This window comes from Astatotilapia calliptera, unplaced genomic scaffold, assembly GCF_900246225.1.
Source record: "Astatotilapia calliptera unplaced genomic scaffold, fAstCal1.2 U_scaffold_12, whole genome shotgun sequence".
Classification (NCBI taxonomy): domain Eukaryota; kingdom Metazoa; phylum Chordata; class Actinopteri; order Cichliformes; family Cichlidae; genus Astatotilapia; species Astatotilapia calliptera.
Genome location: NW_020535641.1, coordinates 397,071 through 419,818, shown reverse-complemented (window position 1 = coordinate 419,818; position 22,748 = coordinate 397,071). Strand labels below are relative to the sequence as shown.

Sequence of the window (22,748 nt, the reverse complement as noted above, 5' to 3'; positions counted from 1 at the left end):
ACACATAGTGATTAGGCATATGATTTACAAATGCCCAGTTTTAGAACTGTGAGCAATGCAAAGTTTAAAATATGTATATTTAAATATATAAAAAAAAAACCCTAACTCAAAAGTTTGAAATGTGTGAGATGTGTGAATTCTTTGACAAACTATCCATCCATCCATCCATTCGCTTCCGCTTATCCTTTTCAGGGTCGCGGGGGGCGCTGGAGCCTATCCCAGCTGTCATAGGGCGAGAGGCGGGGTACACCCTGGACAGGTCGCCAGTCTGCCGCAGGGCCAACACACAGGGACAGACAACATGTGAGATAAAGGCTGTGTACTTGTGCTGGTAGATGTCTGGGTCTGGGCTGGTTCTGATGTCCAGGTCGTCCCATAGACAGCAGCACCGCGTACCTCATCACTCCAATCCTGTTTGTTTCAATTCCTTGGAATCGTTTGCCATTTTTGCAAAGGATTCCCTTATCGATTCCAGTCGCCCCGAATGACGTCACCACGTTGCGGAGCGTCATTTACCTGGCAGGAAACATGGCGCGTAAGCGGCTCAAACGCTCAAAAGTTTACGATAACGGATGACAACAGGGCAACTTGCAATACTTGCAAAGTAGATACTTCATTTAAGGGAGGAAACATTGTGACAATTTGGATTATCCAATTAACCCATCCCCACAAGCTGCATGTCTTTCACAAACTAGAAATGATCTAAAATGCCTTAAGTGAAAATGTAGTGTTGCATCTACAGGGAAGAAAAAAGAGGAAGAAGCATTCAGTTATTTAAAAACAGGCATTACAGACAAATACAGTTTTAGCATTGCCTGACTATGATAAGCCTTTCTGCTTACATGTAGATGGAGGAGCAGGTTATATGTAAGCAGTCATACGTGCATGTGAATTGCACGCAGGCCAAGATATAAATATATACACTGACAGCCAGTATGTTTTTTCAGCAGTGCACCACTTTGCAAAAATCTGGCAGAATAGAGGAATGATTACGTCTGCTGGAAACCCAGTACATCATGGAAGTCTTTTGAAGACACTGTTAGAAGTAATAACATTGCCAAAACAGTTAGCATTATGCAAATGTGCTGCACATCAGAAAGATAAATCAGGAATAACTAGAGGCAATAACTTTGCAGATCAAGCAGCTAAGTTGGCCGCACAAAAAACTGTAGACACATTAATGTCGGCATCTATTAAGCAAATACCACTTGACGTACTTAAGGATGAACAAAAAGCAGCACCATAAAACAGAGACTCATAAAATGCAAATTAGTAAGCGGTGAACTCCTTAAACCACAGTTGGTTTTATTAATATTGCCGCAAACATTGTTGAATGTGTGTGTTTAAAACGCCATTCATGTTTATTAGAAGGTTATAAATAAAGTTTTGAGTTGCCCTAGAGGACGTATAGTAATTGACTGAGTTTGGATATATATATATATAAATATATTGAGTGGCTGGTGTGTTTTATTTTTCTATTCTACGTGTGTGCTGTGAGAATTAATAGAGGTTTCAATTGTTTTTCTTTGACTTGCTCTTTCTGATTATGAAAGGCATGTCTGAAATACTCTTAGGAAAGCGTGTTTTGAGGTATATTTCTAACTCCTGTAACAGTGTAAGTGTGTGAACGCTGTGAGTAGAAGGTTTTGAATGATAAATAAAGGTGTGAGAGGCATTTCTTTGGTGATGCAAAGTAGAATGTGATATTTTGCCAGGCTGGGACTTAATCCAAAAGGAAAATACTGAAGAGAAACAGAGAAGAAACGGACTGTGTTTGCTGGAGAATTCAAGACAACAAAAGGACACTGAGAGATGAGGACGGGGACCAGAGGTGAAGCCGGACGAGTTCGACTGTGAGAATAGAGGGTATAATTGGATTGAAACGAAAGCCTGAACTCATGATGGTGTTTAGAGATGTTCACCAGAAAACTAAAGAGGTAAACAAAAGAAGGTAAAATAAAGAGAGAAAATAACTGACAATTACATTACTGAATGGAAAACACACATACACAAAGTGTTACATGTGAAATTATTTTTGGAAAGAATCAGAAGTGAGATCGTTTGAATCAGAACTCGGTGAAAAGATGCATGAATTGATGCAAGTGAACCAATAGACAAATCTGTCAGAGAAACAACTCTGGCAGAATGGATGGCAAAACTACTAGAAAATAGGGATATTGTTTTGAACTGCAGTGCAACGCTTCTCTAGTCCCTTGCAGGTTGAAACCAGGCGATTGGGTCCTAATACGGGTACTCAAGAGAAGAAATTGGAGCTTGCCTCGCTGGGAGGGTCCCTATCAAGTGTTATTGACCACACCCACAGGGAGACCCTCCTGGATACATCAGAGCCACCGCAAAAAGGTTGAGGTCCCGGGAAGCCCTGACACTACGAAGGAGGCACATTAGGGAAGTCTCACCCGTGTTTTGGTTGCTTCGGGGGTTTGAGGGGGGGAGTGAAGATTGGGCCCCCGTCAGGTAAGCCCGCACTCTCACCTTCCATCCGACCAACTTTAGGGTGGCCAGGTGTGGGTGTGATGGACCTATGTGCAACCATGGGAAGGGGGAACCCTCCTGGTTACCTTAACTGCAAAGCTCACCCTTACAGGACCCCAGCTGATGCCAACAGCAGCTGAGCCACAAGGCAGACTGAGAAGATGAACGCACGACAACTTCCATCTAATGGACATGACAAAAGACTAAATCTATCCGTGGAGGAAAAGTGCCTGATACAGATACGTGCTTAACAGGACCACAGAGAAAGACTGAGTGACTTGTGTAAACTGCACATCAACATCAACATCCTCATCCAGGAAGGAACGCTCTCACAATTGCTGTAATGCAACGTCGTGTAGCACTGGACATGATCCTGGCTGAGAAAGGACAATTGTGCGTCTTATTCAACACCGCGTGCTGGACCTACATACCAGATAATGTACATTCTTTAAACATGGCTTCAGATGCCATAGAGACTGTTGATCGGCGTTGGACTTTTCCTTATTTTATTTTGTTTTGCTTTTCTTTACTTGTATTATACCTTGTTTAAAGTGTAAAAATATGCAGATATTTGACTGCTGCTGTTTTAGTGTTTTCATGATGAGGCTGACTGTTTGTTCCTGTCAGACAGATGGCTGTCTAAGCTGAAAACTCTGTGAATGGAATGAAAGACCTCCACCCTGCACCCGACTGAAGAAGGACACAGTTCCTGGACTCCCTTTTTTTTTATAAGCTTTATTTTTTCATTTTTAAATTGGAAAACAAACAAAAACAAACAAACAGAAAGCTGTGTTTTGTAGAAATTAACATGGTCTGTGCCTGTTCCAATAAATGGTGCCATTCTACCTCTTCATAGACATGGCCCAGGTCTGTCTCCCATTTTCTTTTTATAGACATTTTGTTATAGTCAGGTAACTTTTCATTGATAATGGCATATATAGAAGATGCTATTCCTTTTATTGACTTCCATGGTTTAGTGCAGAGATGGGTTTCAAGAGGACTTTCTTTTAGTATCTCGGGGAATAACCCTTTGGATTTCTCTTTGACCCGCTCTCTTATTTGTAGGAATATGAAGAAACTTTGTCCTGGGAGTTTGAATTTTTCCTTTAGTTGTTGAAAGTCAATAAATGAATCATTATTGTATAAGTCAGCAACAGTTTGAATATTTCTGTCCTTCCATCCCAGCAGTATTGGGTCAGCAATATGATGAGAGAGGTCAGGGTTGCCCCATAGGGGTGTCCTTCTAAGAAAAGAGATATTTATTTTCAGAAGTGAGTGGGTGACAGGGGATTTCTTTAAATCACCCTGTAATTCTTCAGCTAAGACACCGGAGTTAGAAAACACAGAGACTGCAGTCATTTCTTACACGCGTGGGCAGCAGCAAACGCACCCTGCGAACTGCGCACTTTTATTTTTATACATGTCTGTGTGTGTGTGTGTGTGTGTGTGTGTGTGTGTGTGTGTGTGTGTGTGTGTGTGTGTGTGTGCAAAAATAACAACGTCACTCAGAATCAACAGGTTCTTCCCCTTTTCTAAAACTACATGTTCTCAGAAAGAGCTGCGGTTTCTCTTCTCTACATCTAACTGTTCTCTAAAAACAGGAAGTGGTTTAGTAGCTGAATAAGTTCATCACAAAGTTATTAGGTGAAAAGTCACATAGACATTTAGATTGCTTAAACAACAGAAAAACACATTTCATGAAGCTGATCAAATTATATAAAAACAAAAATCTCTTGACAGTGGGATTCCTGCCAGGCGCAGAAGGTGTTTAATATTATCAATTTATTTGTGAGCCTGGATAGACATTTTTTTGTACCTAAAAATGGAACTTCTTTTAATAGTATGGGGTTCACCTCATGTTGTTCTGTTGGAACCCATCGAACCTCACTCCTCTCTGCACGTAGCCAGATCCAAATTGATTGATACTGAGAGGCAAGATAATAGTTCCTAAAGTTTGGTAAATTAAGTCCTGCCCTTGAATATGGGGCCTGTAAAGAGGAGAGTTTGAGTCTTGGATTTTTCGTTTGCCATATGAAAGAAGTTATGAGTTTATTAAGCTCTTTGAAGAAACTTTTAGGAACATTTGTAGGGAGACATTGAAATAAGTTCATTTTAATAACATTAATTCTCCCTATGATACATATTGGAAAAGCCATCCATCTCTGAATATTCAGTTTGCTTTGCTCCAACAGTTTGATATAATTTAGTTTGAATATTTGATCCTTGGATTTGCCAATTTGTATACCCAAATACGTGAAGCCATTATTACGCCACTGTAATGGGTCAGTAAGAGCTCTAATACGGCTGTCTTGTATACTTAATGACATAATCTCACTTTTGGTATAGTTTATCTTGTATCCTGAGGCTGCACTGTATTCTTTAAGACACTTCATTAAAGAGGGAATTGATTTAAGAGGGTCCGTTATATACAGTAGGAGGTCATCTGCATATAGAGAAAGTTTATGTTCACTTGTGCCAAATCTGATTCCAGATATGGAGGCACTAGTATGAATGGCAACTGCTACAGGTTCAATCGCAATCGTTAAGAGCAAGGGGGAGCTTGGACAACCTTGTCTGCAGCCTCTAGTTACAGAGAAAGTGCCTGAGAGCACATCATTTGTTGTGATATTGGCTCTGGGGGCATTAAAAAGTGTCCTAACATAGCAGGTGAACTTCTCTCCGAAGCCCATGGCTTCCATCGCCTGAAATAGAAAGCTTGTCTCAATCCTGTCACATGCTTCATTGGCATCCATGGAGATTATTAGCAGTGGGTCTTGGTTTTTCTGAGCAGTGTTCAGTATATGGAGCAAACGCCGCACATTATCTGCTCCATGTCTGTTTTTAATGAAGCCTGTTTGGTCAGCATGTATTATCTTAGGGATGATGTTTTCCAGTCTGAGTGCTATTACTTTAGATAATATTTTATAATCTGCATTTAAGAGGCTGAGGGGTCTGTAAGAGTCACATCTCTGTTTATCCTTGCCCGGTTAGGGAAGTAATGTGATTGTTGCAATTTCCAATTCTGGTAATTTATTATTTTCTAAAGCTTCTTTAATCATATTTGTAAGTGGCGTCAATAATTTATTAGAGAAAGCCTTATAATAATCGGGTCCAGGGGTCTTATTAATTTGTAAACACTTGAGGGCTCGAAGTACCTCCATCTCAGACATATCTGCATCAAGCAGTTCTTTGTCCTCGTTATGTAATTCAGGAAGAGTTATTCCATCTATAAATCTTTTTGCAGCAGTACTGTCAACCCCTCGCTCAGATTTATACAAATCTTCATAGAACCGTTTAAACTCGTCATTTATAAGTGCTGATTCATCAAGAAGTTTATCATCTTCCGTTAATATTGTCCGTATAAATTTATCAGATGTTTCTTTCTTAATTTGCCAGAACAGTAGTTTACTTGTTTTGTTTCCAAATTCGTAGTAGTGATATCTAGTTCTGGCCATGGCTGCTTCCGCTCTGCTGGTGCATAGATTATCATATTGCAACCTTGTTTTTGTTAATATATTGAGGTATTCTTCCTTTTTGGTAGCAATATACAATTCCTGCTCCAGGTTTTTAATGTCAATCTCCAATTTAGTTGTCTTCTCTCTAATTTTTTTAGCCTTGTTGGCACCGTATGACATAACCATACCTCTCATATAGGCTTTGAGAGCTTCCCAGATATTGGCATGTGAAGAGGAATTTGAGTTGGTGTGGGACTGAACAACAGTATTTTATCAGTACAATATAATCTGCAGTATGATCATTGCCTTAACAATGTAACAGATAGCTTTAAGATGGCCTTAAAATGTTTATGCATACTGTTACCATATTAACCTTGTATTCCAGATGCAGTTATAACTATTTTTATACACCTTGCAGTTTGTGCCTTTTAAAGAGTTGTGGCTCAGTCCATTAATGGAAGGTCAAGAGCTTCGTCCAGCGATATGTCTGGCCAATCCAGTGTGAGGTCGACTGGAGCTGTGGAAGGAATTGCAATACATGCTTACAAAACACTTATATCAGGTCATTCTTTATTATCTTTTATTTGTTCATATTCTTTTATTAAGTTTTAAGTAGCATCATTTGATTAAAACATTTATTCAATATATTACACATATAGTTTCAGTTGTGTACGTGCTGGCCTTCTGTCTGGTGGAAAAGGTTACAAGGTTCAGCTGGTGAGGTGAGAGGTGAAACTGAGTGCATTTCATGCTGACACACACACACGTACACACACACCCACGCACACATAGTAGATAGACTCATTTATAGGTGAGAGGTTAATCATGTTTGCTTGCAACTGCATTTTTGTGCGTGCAGAATTGCTAGCTTGTTGCAGAGCATGGCTTGAGGTTTTGGAGAAGCGAGAGTCAGAAGGATGACAGAAGCACCTGCCGTGGAGACAATGTTCTTTTAAACTGTGTTAAAAGTCATTGTGGTTTTGAAACCTATGTATGTATTGTATTTGTTTGACGTCATTTGTTTGACGTCATTAAATTTAAGCCCTATTGGTATAAAACATCTGCTTATGCATTGTTAGTCAGACATCAATGCTGTCTGCGTACAGCGCTGGTCCCTCCACGCGTGAAGTCAAATCATCGTTTGACTTCACCTGGCCGGATCAGTGTTGTTATTTTTGGATTACCTCCTGTATCCATCCTCAATATTGAACCCTTAACATTGGCATCTAGGAATATTTCAATATTAATGTTCATATATGAAATAAAGCCAGCCTAGCATGTAGTTTTTAAACCTCCACCTGTAGGTTGCAGGTTGCGACATGTTGGTAGCCCAGGAGAGTTTGATGGGATTATGGTCTGAAAAAGTAGTTGCTAAGCAGGAGCAATCTATCACTGTTGCCGTCATATTTTGTGGTAAGAGAAACATATCAATTCTAGAGTGTGTGTTATGTACTGTTGAAAACAGGAGAAATCCCTCTGTCCTGGATGAAGGTTTCGCCACACATCAATTATGCCTATATCCTTCATACCCTGGTTCAGTGCTGTTGCTGCCTTTGATAGTGAAGTTGTTTTGGGTGAGGACCGATCCAGAGAAGGATTTAGGACCAAATTAAAGTCTCCACCCACAATATACTGGCCCTCAACTGTAGCCAGTTTCATTATTAAGTTGTTAAACAATAAAGGTTCATCGTAGTTAGGCCCATATATATTTACCAAAGTTATCTTATTTCTATTTATTTCACAATCTACAAGTACAAAACATTGCCCACCCATCTCTTCGTAATGTTAAATGTTCAGCGTCTGTGAGGTGACTCTCCTGGATAAAAGCGACATCTACTCTCTGCCTCTTTAAGGATGTCAGCATTTTCTTCCCCTTAATGGGTGAATTGATCCCTCTAATATTCCAAGATATACAAGTTAGATGGACCATAATTTAAGTTTTTTATGTGAATATCTTGGACAGGTACGTGTCATGGTATTCAACTCTGGGGATTTCTGAACACTTTCCTGCTTTTGTGCGTTTCGATGTGGTGAAGCTCTGCACATGGGTATAACAGTAAGATACAGCCTAGACCAGGGAGCTGTGTGAACAGTTGCGTAAGTGTGAGTAAAATTTTTGGTAAGAGACCAAACATAACCCCAAAACGTTAAAGTAAAAACCGGCCTCATAAAACCCCTGTAACAAAACCACATTAGGTAGGTAATTCAGCTAAACCATAGTGGTGGCCCAGGCAGCTGCTAAGGTTGAAACTTTAGCCACTCTTGGTGAAATATTTACAGCGAAGTACTGAATTTATCTTTCAGATAACGTTGTGCTTCGGCAGGAGTGGAGAATATTTTGATAGATCCCTGGTGCCTGATGCGAAGTTGCGCTGGGTACATCCGAGCATATTCAATCTCCTTCTCTCGCAGCCTCTGTTTCATGGAACTCGTCTCTTCTGCGTTGCAGGTCTGCGCTGTAATCCGAGAAAAAAGATATTTTCTTATTCTCGCATGTCATCTCTCCCCTACTTCTAGCCAGTCTGACGACTTTTTCTTCGTCTCTGAAGTTCAGGAACTTAGCGATGAGAGGCCGTGGTCTGTCAGACCTCTTCCCGACGCGGTGTGCTCTTTCAAGGGTAATGTGTGAGGTGACGTTATCATTCCCCAGGATTTCTGGTATAAATTTCTCCAAAAATCCAACAGCGTCTCGGCCTTCTGCTTGCTCCGGGATGTTCAGTATCCTAAGGTTGGACCTTCTACTGCGGTTCTCCAAGTCGTCGATTTTGTCTTTGAGTTGCGTTGTCAATTTCTCCATTTTATCGTCACGGCTGCGTGCATCTTTAATGTCGTCTTCGTTTGCGCTCACTCACGCCTCCATCTCTTCAACTCACTCAGAAAGCGCATTAAGAGAGGATTCAATTTTTGTCAGGGTTGTTTGTATGTCGGCCGTTTTTTTGTTAATGTGGTTCGTGAGGTCCTCTTTAGTTTCCTTGATAGCATTGAGTAGTTTGTTAATTGGCAGTTCCTCCTCCCCATTCGCCATATTTCTTGTTGCTGATATGTTCAGGTGCCCTGAAGTTTTAGCCGTTTTCTTTCGTTTTGAGTGTCGTAAATTATAACTTGCCATACAGAAGTTAGTAACTTTGCCTCTTACTATGGTCCAGAATTATATGAGGGCAAATCAGGATAAAGAGAGATTCCTGGGCCTACCGCCGAGAGCTCACGAATACACGTCTACTCTCTTCCGCTGTCAGCCATCATTGCAGTTCCTGGACTCCTTAATAAAGCTAGAAACATCTGGACTCCATGGTCAGGACCAGCCCACCAGGCTTCAGATCCATGGAGCACACTGGGCACCAAACCAAAGGCTCCAGTGAGCTTCAGTCCACCAGGATCTAAACCCAGGACCAGCGTATGAAGCACTGGGAGACAGTCCTGACTCCACCCCTCACTCTCAGGACTTCATCCAGTATTTCAGCTTCCTGGATGAACTAAGTCTGCTCACTGGAGGACAGTCTTTGGTCCCCATCTCCAGGAAGATCACATGGATCAAGCTCCTGAAGGAAACTTATACACCTCCAGGTGGCATCTCAAGAATGTCAGCACCTCCTCCACAGCATCCTGCAGCACCTCGACCTCCACCCACAGCAGGCTGGTCCATGACACCACAGCTGATCGAAGCCTGGTCTTCACTCCATCCTGCCTCACAGCTGTGATTACTGATGACATCATCATCCACAACATCAGGATGAAGACAGAAAACCAGATGTTCTGCATCTGTTTGGGGTCCTGGAGTCTCTGAATTGCCACACTTTCATCTTAGTGCAGTTTCAGTCTGCTGGTCTCACACACCTGTCTGTCACCAGTCTGTTGTGTTAGTCTCATAGATAACATCAACCTGCTGTGGGAGCACAGAGGGCTCTATCAGAGGGACGGTCTGCAGACTAACAGAGCTGGTCCTCACATGATGTCTGTGAACATATTCTGTATAGTTTACAGGCCTCACATGTGCCATCAAACCTCCACATTCACCAACTGAGCACCACGTCCCTCAGTGAGCGTCCAGCAGGATCTGTGACAGATGTCAGAACAGCTGAGACTCAGTGTTGATGATCAGACTCCTCCAGGTCAGCAGGTCCAGGAATGATCAGCAGAGATGGTGTCAAAGATGGAAAATATTCACATTTAGCTAAATATTTTTCTCAGCTTTACCTTTCGAGCAGAAGATCTTTGTTCTCTGTGGATCAGAGTATCTATTCTTGTGAAACAGCCTGTCATATTTAATCAGCAAGAAAACTGAATTAAACTGACCTTTCTTCCTTTGACGTCAAAGGAGCTTGCAAAGAAAAGCGTCTGGACTTCTTTAAGTTGCTTGAAGACGTTTCACCTCTCATCCGAGAAGCTTCTTCAGTTCTAAGGTCAAATGGTGGAGAGTCCCAGATATAAACCTAGTGGGAGTTTCCCCCCACAGAGGGACAAAAGGACCCCCTGATGATCCTCTAATCGCCTGAGCCAAGGTGTGAAATTGGGTGTGGGTCCCAATCAGCCAGAGTTTCGGGTGGGTTCATTGTGAAACCTGGCCCCACCTTATCATGCGAATTCCTGAGATCAGATGGCCCAGGATGTGAGTGGGCGTTAAGGCGTCTGGGAAGGGATCTCAAAACTGGATTATAGATGGCAGAGAGTTGGTGTCGTAAACCACCGCCTCTGTTCAAAGATGGTCGCTCACAGTGGACATAGATGCTTCTTTCACTCCTCTTTCAAACCATCTGTCCTCTCTGTCCAAAATGTGAACATTGGCATCCTCGAAAGACTGACCTTTGACCTTTAGATGCAGATGGACTGCTGAGTTTTGTCCTGTGGAGGTGGCTCTTCTATGTTGTGCCATGCACTTGTGAAGTGGCTGTTTGGTCTCTCCAATGTAGAGGTCTGAGCATTCCTCGCTGCACTGTACAGCATACACCACGTTGTTAAGTCTGTGTTTTGGCGATAAAGGATAAAGGACACTCTTTCGAGGATGCCAATGTTCACATTTTGGACAGAGAGGACTGATGGTTTGAAAGAGGAGTGAAAGAAGCATCTATGTCCACTGTGAGCGACCATCTTTGAACAGAGGCGGGGTTTACGACACCAACTGTCTGCCATCTATAATCCAGTTTTGAGATCCTTCCCAGACGCCTTAACGCCCACTCACATCCTGGGCCATCTGACCTCAGGAATTCGCATGATAAGGTGGGGCCAGGTTTCACAATGAACACACCCGAAACTCTGGCTGATTGGAGCCCACACCCAGTTTCACACCTTGGCTCAGGTGATTAGATGATCATCAGGGGGTCCTTTGTCCCTCTGTGGGGGGAAACTCCCACTAGGTTTATATCTGGGACTCTCCACCATTTGACCTTAGAACTGAAGAAGCACAGACATTTTCTTCCTTTGAGCTTTCAAACATGAGACTTTACAGCACAGCTTGATTCTTTTATTGAAACTAGCCCTTACAGTTTGATGTTACAGATCCTGATTCTTTTAGATGGTAAGAATGATGAAAGTTTGAGGCTTTTATCTTCAATGATCTCAGTGAAATTCATGTTCAAACATGGAGTCAGTGTGTGAACAATAAACATACTTATTTAAACATATAAGATGTATATCTTATCTTTAAACATGCGTCTTATACGACCATCACATTTTTATGATATCAGAGATGAACATATAGAAGACCCACAATGATGACTCACCTGCACATGTAAGCTGTGTGACAGCAAAGAGCTGATTGGCTGATAAACAGCAGAGGAAACACTTGAAAATCTTCTTGAAAAGTTGATTCTGTTCATCTGGACGTAGCGTTTTGTGGGAGAAACGTTTCATCATCATCAGGTGACGTCTTCAGTCTCAGCTGACAGCAGGTTTCAATCTTATAAACAGGACATTTGCATAATGACTGAAACCAGCCCACTGAGGGAACAATGGGCTGGGAGGTCAGTTCCTTAATCTTAATTATGCAAATTATCATCACCATTGTTCAACAACCACTGACCAAAACCCACTGATCAAAGCTCACTGATCAATAACCATGAGTACCATTCACAGAGAGTTGGTGAATGGCTGCAATCACAGCATTGTAAGATAGTGACAGATGTACCCTTAGGCCCCTCCTCGATTCAGAGATGATCTTTCCCTTTTCACGTAAATGGCCTCCTTGACTCCGCCCTCAAACCAACGTTCCTCCCTGTCCAGGATGTTACATCCTCATCATTGAAGGAGTGTCCACTGGCCTGTAGGTGTGAATAGACTGCAGAGTCCTGGCCTGACCAGGTGACTCTTCTGTGTTGTGCCATCCACGTAGCCAGATGTTGTTTGGTTTCCCCGATGTATAAATCCTGGCAATCCTCCTGGCACTTAACAGCGGCTTGTGTCGGCCACCAGCAGACAGGACAGACTCCCCAGAGCCACCTGGAAACAGACGACCATGTGGGAGCAGCGGAGTGCTGGAGCAGCTCTCCAGAGCCCCCAGCGGACACGATGGGTGAAACTGGGGAGCCCATGGCACACCCATGTTTCTGCCTGTAGTACTGACCCTTGTATGTGAAGAAGGTGGAATGAAGACACAGTTCAAACACACTTGGTCGATGCTGAGAGCGGTCCTGTTGCTGAGGTTGGGGTCATCCTGTAATCTCTTACGGACTACCTGCAACGCTTCCGTGACTGGGATGCAAGTGAAGAGAGATGTAACGCCGTACGAGACCATGGTTTCATCTGCCTCTATAATGACATCTCTCACCTTCTCAACAAAATCCAGGGTGTTCTGGATGTGGTGTTCAGAGCTGCTCACCAGCGGGTTGAGGATCGAAGCCAGAAGCTTGGAGATGTTATAGGTGACCGAGTTGATCATGCAGATAATCGGTCTTACAATGCTGTGATTGCAGCCATTCCCTAACTGCCTGTGAATGGGACTCAGGGACATTGATCAGTGGTTGTTGATCAATGGTCATGAGAATTTGAATAATTATGACTAAGGAACTGACCTCCCAGCTGTTCCTTCAGTGGGCTGGTTTCAGTCATTATGCAAATGGATACTAACAAATACTGTTTATAAGATTTGGGGACATGCAACCTGCAGTTGTCAGGATTCCTGTGTCATTGACCCAGTATTTTCAGTTCATGCTCACTGTTTATCTTCTGTATGTTCCACTTCCTCTTTTGTGTTAGCGTTACTTTGTGTCCATTATGTTCTAGTTCTTATTCCATGTATTGTTAGTTCAATTATGTTCAGCTGCTCACTCACCTGTCACCTATCAGTCATTATTCAGCCTGTATATTTAAGTCCTCAGTTCTCTCCTGGTCTTTGTCGCGTCATTGATATCGTCATTGTTGTTGTTCCTGCCTATGTTCAGTCAGTCTCTCAGTCAGTTAGTCAGTCCTGCCGTTCCTGCTTTGTTCATTCTCTCGATCCAATAAATATGCATCATTTTTCACCGTGAGTCCTGCGTTTGGGTCGTCTCTTCCTCGCCTCCACACACGACACGCCTGACAACAGTCAGCTGAGACTGAAGAAGTCCCTTGGATGAGTGGCGAAACGTTTCTCCCACAAAACGCTACGTCCAGATGAACAGAATCAACTTTTGGAGATTTACTTTCCTGGATGATCGAGAATGCATCAAGATGTTTTAAACTGGAAACTATTTAAATAACACATGAAGTCATATTTCACAGTGTTTTTAAACAAACTGAATCATTTTATTAAAATAAAGTTGGTTTTATTCTGAAAATCCTAAGAGTGGAAACTGATCTGGCTGAACTTTATTTTGAAGAGTCTATAAATATTGATTATTGATTGGTGCTGTCTGTCAGATCATGTTCACCTCCAGCTGCTGTCTGCCTGGACACTGATGACATCATGAGCTGTGAGCTCTGTGATTGGCTGCTGTGTGTTAGAGCTCAGCTGCACTTTCAGTCACTCACAGACTCTCACACACACTCTGTGAGGTCCACACACACACACACACACAGAGTTTAACTGTCAGAGAGCTGCTGATGAAGATGAAGGAGCTGCTCCTCTTCCTCTCCTGTGTCCTCTGTGTCTCTGCTGATGGTGAGTTTGTCTCTGTAAACAGCAGCTTATTGATCAGGTTATTGATCAGGTCACTGATCAGTGTTTGGTGTGTTTCAGTTCTTCATGAGGACATTGCTATCAGTGGCTGTTCAGACTCTGATGGAGAGGACATGTATGGACTGGATGGTGAAGAGCTTGCCTACGCAGACTTCAACAAACAGGAGATGATCTACCCTCAGCCTCCTTTTGTTGATCCTATGACTGTACCAGGAGGTTATGAATCATCTGTGGCTTTTCAACATACCTGCAGAGAGAACATGAAGCTTTTTGGTAAAGGCATGAAGGACTTCCCTCTTGAACGCGGTAAATACAACATGTAACACCTGTCTCACCTCACCTGTGTTTACCTGCACGCTCTGTAGAGTAACACACTGATGACATCATCAGCATCGATTTACTTTGTCCAATCAAACACAGCTTCAACCTGATTAAATATAAGAAATAATTCCACCTTAAGCACATTCAGACTGATCATGTGTACAGAAACACTGACGTGTTTATATTTGTGTTCACGTTTCAGTATTTCTGAATGCAGTATTCTGCATTTACTGCAGATCAGTTTATTTTATTTTTCCTCCTCTTAGTTCCTCTGAAGCTGAACTGAGTCTGTCTGTAGTTTAACTTCATGATTCTGACCTCACTCTAGCTTCTCTCACACAGACAGTGATGACATCATCTGACTGAACACCTGAACGTTTCATTGATGTTTATTATCATCATGATCACCTGCTGACGCTCTGATCCTCTGCCTGATGTGTTTGTGCACAGATGCTCCTTCAGCTGTGATGATCTACACCAGAGATGAGGTGGAGTTTGGAGAGAAGAACACTCTGATCTGTCACGTGACTGGTTTCTATCCTGCTCCTGTCAACGTCTCCTGGACCAAGAACGGACAGAAGGTCACTGAAGGATCCAGCATCAACACTCCCTATCTAAACAAAGATGGGACCTTCACCCAGATCTCCAGACTGCAGTTCACCCCACAGCTGGGAGACATCTACAGCTGTGCAGTGCAACATCTGGCCCTGACAGAACCACTGACCAAAATCTATGGTGAGAAAACTTTATTTAAACACAGAACACTGACAAAAATACAGAGGTGTCTGTCTCCAGATGTGAAGACTGAGCCCAGTGTTCATCAGAACAGATTGATCTTATCTGAGCTGACAGTTTGAGACAGATGTGTGTGTTTCCTCTTTGCCTCCAGATGTGAGGTTCATGTTCTCTGTGTTTGTGTCTCCAGAGGTGGATTCGTCCGCTCGCTCTGATCCAGGTGTTGGACCCTCTGTGTTCTGTGGAGTGGGTCTGACTCTCGGTCTGCTCGGTGTGGCTGCTGGAACCTTCTTCCTCATCAAAGGAAATGAGTGCAGCTGATTGGCTCACGGTGATGATGTCATCATAGTTCTACAATGAGCTCATAATGAGTGTGTGTTGTTGTTGTGTGTGCAGAGTTCACCTGTAATGAACTTCTGCTTCCTGTCTACCTGTCTCACCTGCTTTAGGTTAATCTCCTGTATGAGCTGTCCTGTCACCATCTGTGTGAATAAGGTTCAACTCTGGGATTCAAAGCAAACTAAAGCTCCCTCGTCACAGTGAGTATCTCCACCATCCATCCAGCAGATTCCACCTGGAACCTTTTCCTGCCACAAAAACAAAGGAGACAAAAGTCAAATTAATGAGACTGAGACCAGTTGTATCTGAACTCAGTCTCAGGTGACCTCAGTGTGTTTATAAACTTCAAAGTAATAAATCCACAAATTTGTCTGAGTGTTCTTCCTGTGTCTTTACAAATATTCATGGATCCATTTCACTCTCTGTGGTTTGTTTCTGAGTCAGGAGTGTCTGAGCAGGTTCATGTTTCCTGTTTATAATCATGTGATTATTATCATGCTTCCCTTCATTGGCTTCCTGTTAAATCCAGAATTCAAAATCCTGCTCCTCACATACAAGGTCTTAAATAATCAGGCCCCATCTTATCTTAATGACCTTGTAGTACCAGATCACCCTATTAGAGCACTTGGCTCTCGCTCTTCAGGCCTACTTGTTGTTCCTAGAGTATTTAAAAGTAGAATGGGAGGCAGAGCCTTCAGTTTTCAGGCCCCTCTTCTGTGGAACCAGCTTCCAGTTTGGATTCAGGAGACAGACACTATCTCTACTTTTAAGATTAGGCTTCAAACTTTCCTTTTTGCTAAAGCATATAGTTAGGGCTGGACCAGGTGACCCTGAATCCTCCCTTAGTTATGCTGCAATGGGGTCTGGGGGGCTGTCCCAGGCTCTGTGGGGCCGGGCAGTGCTGCTGCACTGGGCCCCGGTCCGGATGGGCCTGAGCCCCCTTTCCCTGGCGGGTCGCGGAGTATGGGAGTGCCTACTGGGGTCAGCGGGGGAGCTGGCCCCAGGGAGGGGTCACTTGCCCGTCCCTTCCTTCCCTCCCCATCTCCAGCTGCCTCCCTCTTCCAGCTCCACCACAATCACCCACACATGCAGTGCCTTGGGGTGAAGGTATGTCACCAGGGTGCAGGGGAGGCATCCCCCCCCTCTGTCCCCTTCTGGCTGCCTCTGCCTCAATTTTATCCCACAACTTAGACATCCACATTAGTCACACCCTCATTACACATACATATAGGATCTTGGGGGTGGGCACAATCACGGAGTCCAAATTACCATCAGGGTGTACACCCCACCCCTGGCATCGTTGCCCACCTCTCAATTTTAAATACACGTAGACATTGAGGGCTATCAGGAGGGACTATGCGCTTACCTGCTGCTCTCTGGCAGGTAGCTCCATGCCCTCCTGGGTTTTAATTGCACCTTAGAACACACATGCATCAACACTACAATGAGCGGGTGGAGGGAGGTTTGGAGTCTTCTCTCACCCCCGTTCTCTGCGACCTGCTGGAGCGGGGGGGCTAGGAGGAGTTGGCCGTCCGACTGTGGTCTGGAGTGTGGGGCCTCCCTGCTGCTACGGAGTCGGGGCGGTCTGCCTCTCCCCACCGCAGGGAAAAGGGTAACACCACCTGTGTCTGGGTGCAGTTCCCCCCTCCAGGGGCAAGGGTACCTAGACCCGGTTCGTAGAGTACGCTTGGGGAGTGTGATCGTGTGTACAGCGTCTCTTTATGTCTGTCTCCACGTTGGTTGAGTGTGAAGTGCATATGAGAGCATGAGGGTGGGAATGGATGTTTGTGTCTGTGTGTGCCTGTATGTCTGTGTCTATATGTCAGGTTGGGTATCAGACGCCACCTCTCTGGGGACATCTCAGGTCCTCCAAGGTTTGGAGGCCTATCTCCACCCACCACCACTTCCCCTGCCGGTGGCGGACTCTCTCAGGTGTCGGTGCGTTGGTGGTTCTTTGTGTCTGGGGATGGGCGTCCGAGTACACACCGGCTCACTCCTTGGCGGCTGCTTACCGGGGCCTGGAGCTCTGGCCACTTCGGAGGTGGGGTGCTCGGTCACTCAGGCACAGCTGGCTGCCGGCGGAGCTCACGGGCGCGTCACTGCACCCCCCCCCCCTGGCTTCTGCTCCGCGGCTGCTGAGTGAGCCCTCATCTGGGACTCTCCTCAGCTCTTTCTGGGACAGTGGCGCGGCTGCCCCTCTGTGGGTCTTCCATGGTCTGTGGTGTTCTGGAGTTTTGATCTCCTCCATAGTCAATCAATCAATCAATCAGTCTTTATTTATAAAGCACTTTTCATACAAAAAAAATGTAGCACAAAGTGCTTTACATAGTTAAAAGCAGCCCACCCCACCCTCCAACTCACTCCCCACACTCTCAAAACATAAATGATGTGAATACACACATATCCCCCCCCACACACACACACACACACATACGCACACTTAAAGAATAAAAATTGGGCTGGGTTCACATGAGCCAAGTGAGGAAACACTATAACAGGGAGTCAAAGGAGCTTGGAAAGAAAAGCGTCTGGACTTCTTTAAGTTACTTGAAGACGTTTCACCTCTCATCCGAGAAGCTTCTTCAGTTCTAAGGTCAAATGGTGGAGAGTCCCAGATATAAACCTAGTGGGAGTTTCCCCCCACAGAGGGACAAAAGGACCCCCTGATGATCCTCTAATCGCCTGAGACAAGGTGTGAAACTGGGTGTGGGCTCCAATCAGCCAGAGTTTCGGGTGTGTTCATTGTGAAACCTGGCCCCACCTTATCATGTGAATTCCTGAGGTCAGATGGCCCAGGATGTGAGTGGGCGTTAAGGCGTCTGGGAAGGATCTCAAAACTGGATTATAGATGGCAGAGAGTTGGTGTCGTAAACCCCGCCTCTGTTCAAAGATGGTCGCTCACAGTGGACATAGATGCTTCTTTCACTCCTCTTTCAAACTATCTGTCCTCTCTGTCCAAAATGTGAACATTGGCATCCTCAAAGAGTGTCCTTTATCCTTAAGATGCAGATGGACTGCTGAGTCTTGTCCTGTGGAGGTGGCTCTTCTATGTTGTGCCATGCGCTTGTGAAGTGGCTGTTTGGTCTCTCCAATGTAGAGGTCTGGGCATTCCTCGCTGCACTGTACAGTAGTGATGGGATTTCCGGCTCTTTTTAGAGATCCGGCTCTTTCGGCTCGGCTCACTAAAAAGAGCCGGCTCTTTCGGCTCCGATCCGGCTCTTCAGGTTGTTTTGTTGCTTTAATTAATTTATTATTCACAATAATATGAAATTATGCACAAAAGGAATTACTAACGTTAAAAAAAAGTGGTTTTATTTATATATGTTTATATATATAAATATATACGGTGGCCCCTAGAGACAAAACACGTACAAACTCCAAAACACATTTCTAGCATGAACTGAACTTCCAAAGCAGAGCTACTAGATCACTTAAATTACACAATTGAAAGCATGTGTGTATTGTTTGTGTATTTATACACAGGCACTCATATATATTCAAATAATTTAAAAAAAAGTTCATTTACCTGTTATTACCACACACCAAATCCGGTCGTTGGTACTTGCTGGCTTATGTAGCCACTAGGTAAGAAAAGCTCAACACTGCGCCCAGCATCCTGGAGCACTTCTGTTGTCTTTTGTACGTGTTTTGAGTTTTTATGTGCTTCTTAGTTTTTACATGCTTCGGAGTTTTTACGTGTTTTGGAGTTTTTACGTGTTTTGGAGTTTGTTCATGCTTCAGAGTTTTTACGTGATTTGAAGTTTGTATGTGCTTTGTCTCTAGGGACCACCGTAAATATACTTTTATTTATTCACTCCACATAAAATGTAATAAATAAATCATATAATACAAAAATCAACTATTCACATTTCAACTTTTAACTATTTAAATTTACAGCTTTTTCCTTTTAAACAAATTTAAAGTGAAACAACACAAAACACTGCAAACCACAACACAATTAAATATAAATTATAATATGAAAACAGAAAGAAGATGCATATTCTCTGTCATATGGGCCTGCATGAATAAACTTTCTGAATCCTTTATCATCTGCAACCGAAAATAGTTGTGGATGATTACTATACCTTTCTAATGTGACGTTGTTGTCCCTGGCTCTCTTTCTCTCTCCCTCTGGCTGTTCCTGTGCTACTGAGTGTAACTACCGCCCCTCCCCCCTCTGCCCAGCGTAAAGCACAAGGCCCGCGTGCTGAGTGAAGCGGAAAAAAGTGCGAGAGAGAGAGAGAGAGAGGGTGAGAAAAAGAAAAAAAAACAAACACGTGACGGCTCGCGATAAGGAGCCGGCTCGCGTCATTCACGTCAAAGAGCCGGCTCTAAGAGCCATTTCGTTCGCGAACGACCCATCACTACTGTACAGCAAACACCACATTGTTAAGTCTGTGTTTTGGCATTTTGTCTTTCCTTTCCTTTGACTACGATGACCTGGATGACTGAGAACCTTCACAGACATCTCCTCCATACCTGCTTCATGCCCTGGAGGACGGGGCTGTGGCCCCCCCACACCCTCTAGTGCAGGGGTGTCAAACTCAAATACACAGTGGGCCAAAATTCAAAACTGGGACAAAGTCGCGGGCTGACGTTAATATTTATCGAAATATATTTATTCCTCCAGATATAAGAATGAATCTTTTCTTATGGACTCAAACACGTTTTGCTGAAAAACTGAATATGGAACAAGCAAAGCTTAATACTAAACAATATATATATTAGCTGTATAATACCAGTAGGCCAGCTCTAATAGTAATTTGGTATGGCTTCGTGGGCCAAATGTAATTAGGCTGCGGGCCAAATTTGGCCCGCGGGCCAGAGTTTGACACCTATGCTCTAGCAGATCATTACATGAAGGAACCTTTTAAAAAAACAAGCGCGTCCATGCTCACAGGTGTACACACGGGTGATCACACCCACAAACTACACCCTTTTTGGCTCCTACCTCAAAGCACACTGTGTTCTGTTGATCTTATGTGCTGCACAATAATGTTTAACATTTAGTATTTACTGTCATATTCCCATATATCATTGTGATGTTGTTTATTCTATTACTCTTGTTCTCTTCTGCTTGTTTTCTTTTTTCTTTCTCAACAGGTGATCCAGGTGATCGATAGATGCATTTTTTTCTCTGCTTATTCTCTTGGTTTTTGTTTTTTTGCCCTTCTCCCCCGTCCCTCTTCCCCGCTGTTTTTTCCCCCTCTTTCCTTTCCTCATTCAAGTCTGTCCCGTATCTAGCAAGTGAAAATAAAAATAAAATAAACAATAAAAGGTGAATCAAATAGACCATTACGGCAAGGCTGGGATGGTCAATTTGGTAAAGTCCATCTGTTGGGCATCTTTCTTCGCCTTTAAACAATAATTCTGATGGCAAAAGAACCAAACAGGACAGGCAGAAAAAAGAAATAAAGTTATGCTGCAATAGACGTAGGATGCCGGGGATTCCCATGATGCATTGAGTTTTTCCTTTCCAGTCACCTTTCTCACTCACTATGTGTTAACAGACCTCTCTGCATTGAATCATATCTGTTATTAACCTCTGTCTCTCTTCCACAGCATGTCTTTATCCTGTCTTCCTTCTCTCAGCCCAACCAATCACAGCAGATGGCCCCGCCCCTCCCTGAGCCTGGTTCTGCTGGAGGTTTCTTCCTGTTAAAAGGGAGTTTTTCCTTCCCACTGTCGCCAAAGTGCTTGCTCATAGGGGGTCATATGATTGTTGGGTTTTTCTCTGTACCTATGAAGCGCCTTTGTTGTGATTTGGTGCTATATAAATAAAATTGAATTGAATTGAATTCATTGGTCACAGATGACGTTACTGAATTCCAGTATTTGAAAGCAATTTCAGATTGAACACACAGGCCCTTTAACTCTAATAAAAGAGTCTGTGTGTGTGTGTGAGTCTGCTGATAACAGCAGTTTAAATAAAAATCAGTGAGTGTTTATAGAAATGAATCCAACATGTTTATATTCCTGCTGTAACATGTTTTAATATCTGACATTTCTGAAGTATGGAAGGCATCCCTAAAACAAGTAAAGGATTAATGAGATAAACCAATATAAATGGAAACAAAGTTCATAACAGCTTATAGAGTTTACACATGTACCTGTACTTGAAAAAAAAGATCATTTCTAATGAGAATGCCTTTAATACCTTTTCATAAATCATAATAGGCTCGTCACCCATCTGGCTGTTAAAGAGGCTGCTGTTTCTAGGAGCCGCCACCTGGAAAACACAGAAATTGTAATTGTGCATGAAGTGTATGCACACCCAGACAATGTGTAGTTTTTAAAATGTGATGATATTTGTGTGTCACAGCTTTTAAAACATGCTTTAACTGACTGCAGTCATTTTAATGCAGACAGACTGCCAACATGCTGCAAACAATCGAAATAAGACTGCATGATGGGCCTGGCGTCAACGTGTTAACGAGCTAACCGCGCTAACACGTTGATTTCGTGCAGCCCCTCGCACGGGCCGATCTGTGGTAACTCGTTAACGGAGATTTGCCGTGTTAATGCAGTAATGGCGTTAACATCATTGCAATTTTCACCAGCTAATAATAGTTAATTGACATATTAACACAAATGCCAGCTTGACCCCACTGAGTCGAAATCTTAATGACGTTTTATCGCTGACTTGATGCACTAAAGTTGCTTTACCGTCTGCAAATGGTTTGGTTGTACCACAGTCTCCAACCACTGTTTTCCCAAGTGTTACTGTAGCACAAAGGAGCCTGGTGGTGCTACTTTGGGAGGAAGTTGGGCTTTGTAAATGAAAATTTATTGAAAAAATGTTTTTAACCGTGTAGGCATGTTAGCTTTCACACTTACACATGGATTAGTGGACTTGTCGGTGCATAGGCAGGAATTTGGGATGTTGAACTTCCAGTCCCAGTAGCTCTCCAGTCCGCAACACTCCAACTGACATGGAATCAGAGAAGAAAATAAAGAGACAACAGCAAAACAACCATCTCCTAATCCCTTCTATAAACAGTTAAGTCTGACCAAACAGCATCTGATCTGTGCTGCTGAAAACTGTATCAGTCATGCCAGGACAGTGTGGTGGTATTTTTGGAAAAATATGTCCGTCACAAACAAGAAATTTATGAGTGTTATCTTTCTTTTGTTGAAATCAAGAATACTGCATTTCTTCTCTGTTCTCACTAGAGTTCTCTATAAAACATTAAAACAGCTATTTTAAGTTGCTAATATTATAAAAAGAGCATGTGCCTAGCATCCAGTTAAGTTGTGTATCAGCATTGTTTAGTTACGCCATTAGCCTTACATATTGTATGTGAGCTCTGTTTTTA

At 43.2% G+C, this 22,748-nt stretch overlaps 1 protein-coding gene and 1 long non-coding RNA gene across 2 annotated transcripts; one reads left to right on the top strand and one right to left on the bottom strand.

Annotated features, from left to right (window-relative positions):
- Nucleotides 1-13,946: 13,946 nt before the first annotated feature.
- On the top strand, nt 13,947-15,807 carry LOC113017424 (H-2 class II histocompatibility antigen, A-U alpha chain-like). The gene is made up of 5 exons (XM_026160564.1): nt 13,947-14,019; nt 14,098-14,343; nt 14,809-15,093; nt 15,284-15,424; nt 15,543-15,807. Exons 1-4 carry the CDS (start codon nt 13,962-13,964, stop codon nt 15,412-15,414), a joined length of 720 nt encoding a protein of 239 aa, XP_026016349.1. The 5' UTR covers nt 13,947-13,961; the 3' UTR covers nt 15,415-15,424; nt 15,543-15,807.
- A 5,633-nt stretch (nt 15,808-21,440) lies between these two features.
- LOC113017425 (uncharacterized) lies at nt 21,441-22,502 on the bottom strand. Its single transcript, XR_003271480.1, has 3 exons — nt 22,270-22,502; nt 21,590-21,661; nt 21,441-21,459 (listed from the first exon to the last, which is right to left on the bottom strand). It is a non-coding gene; the product is annotated as an uncharacterized LOC113017425 (long non-coding RNA).
- Nucleotides 22,503-22,748: the final 246 nt, after the last annotated feature.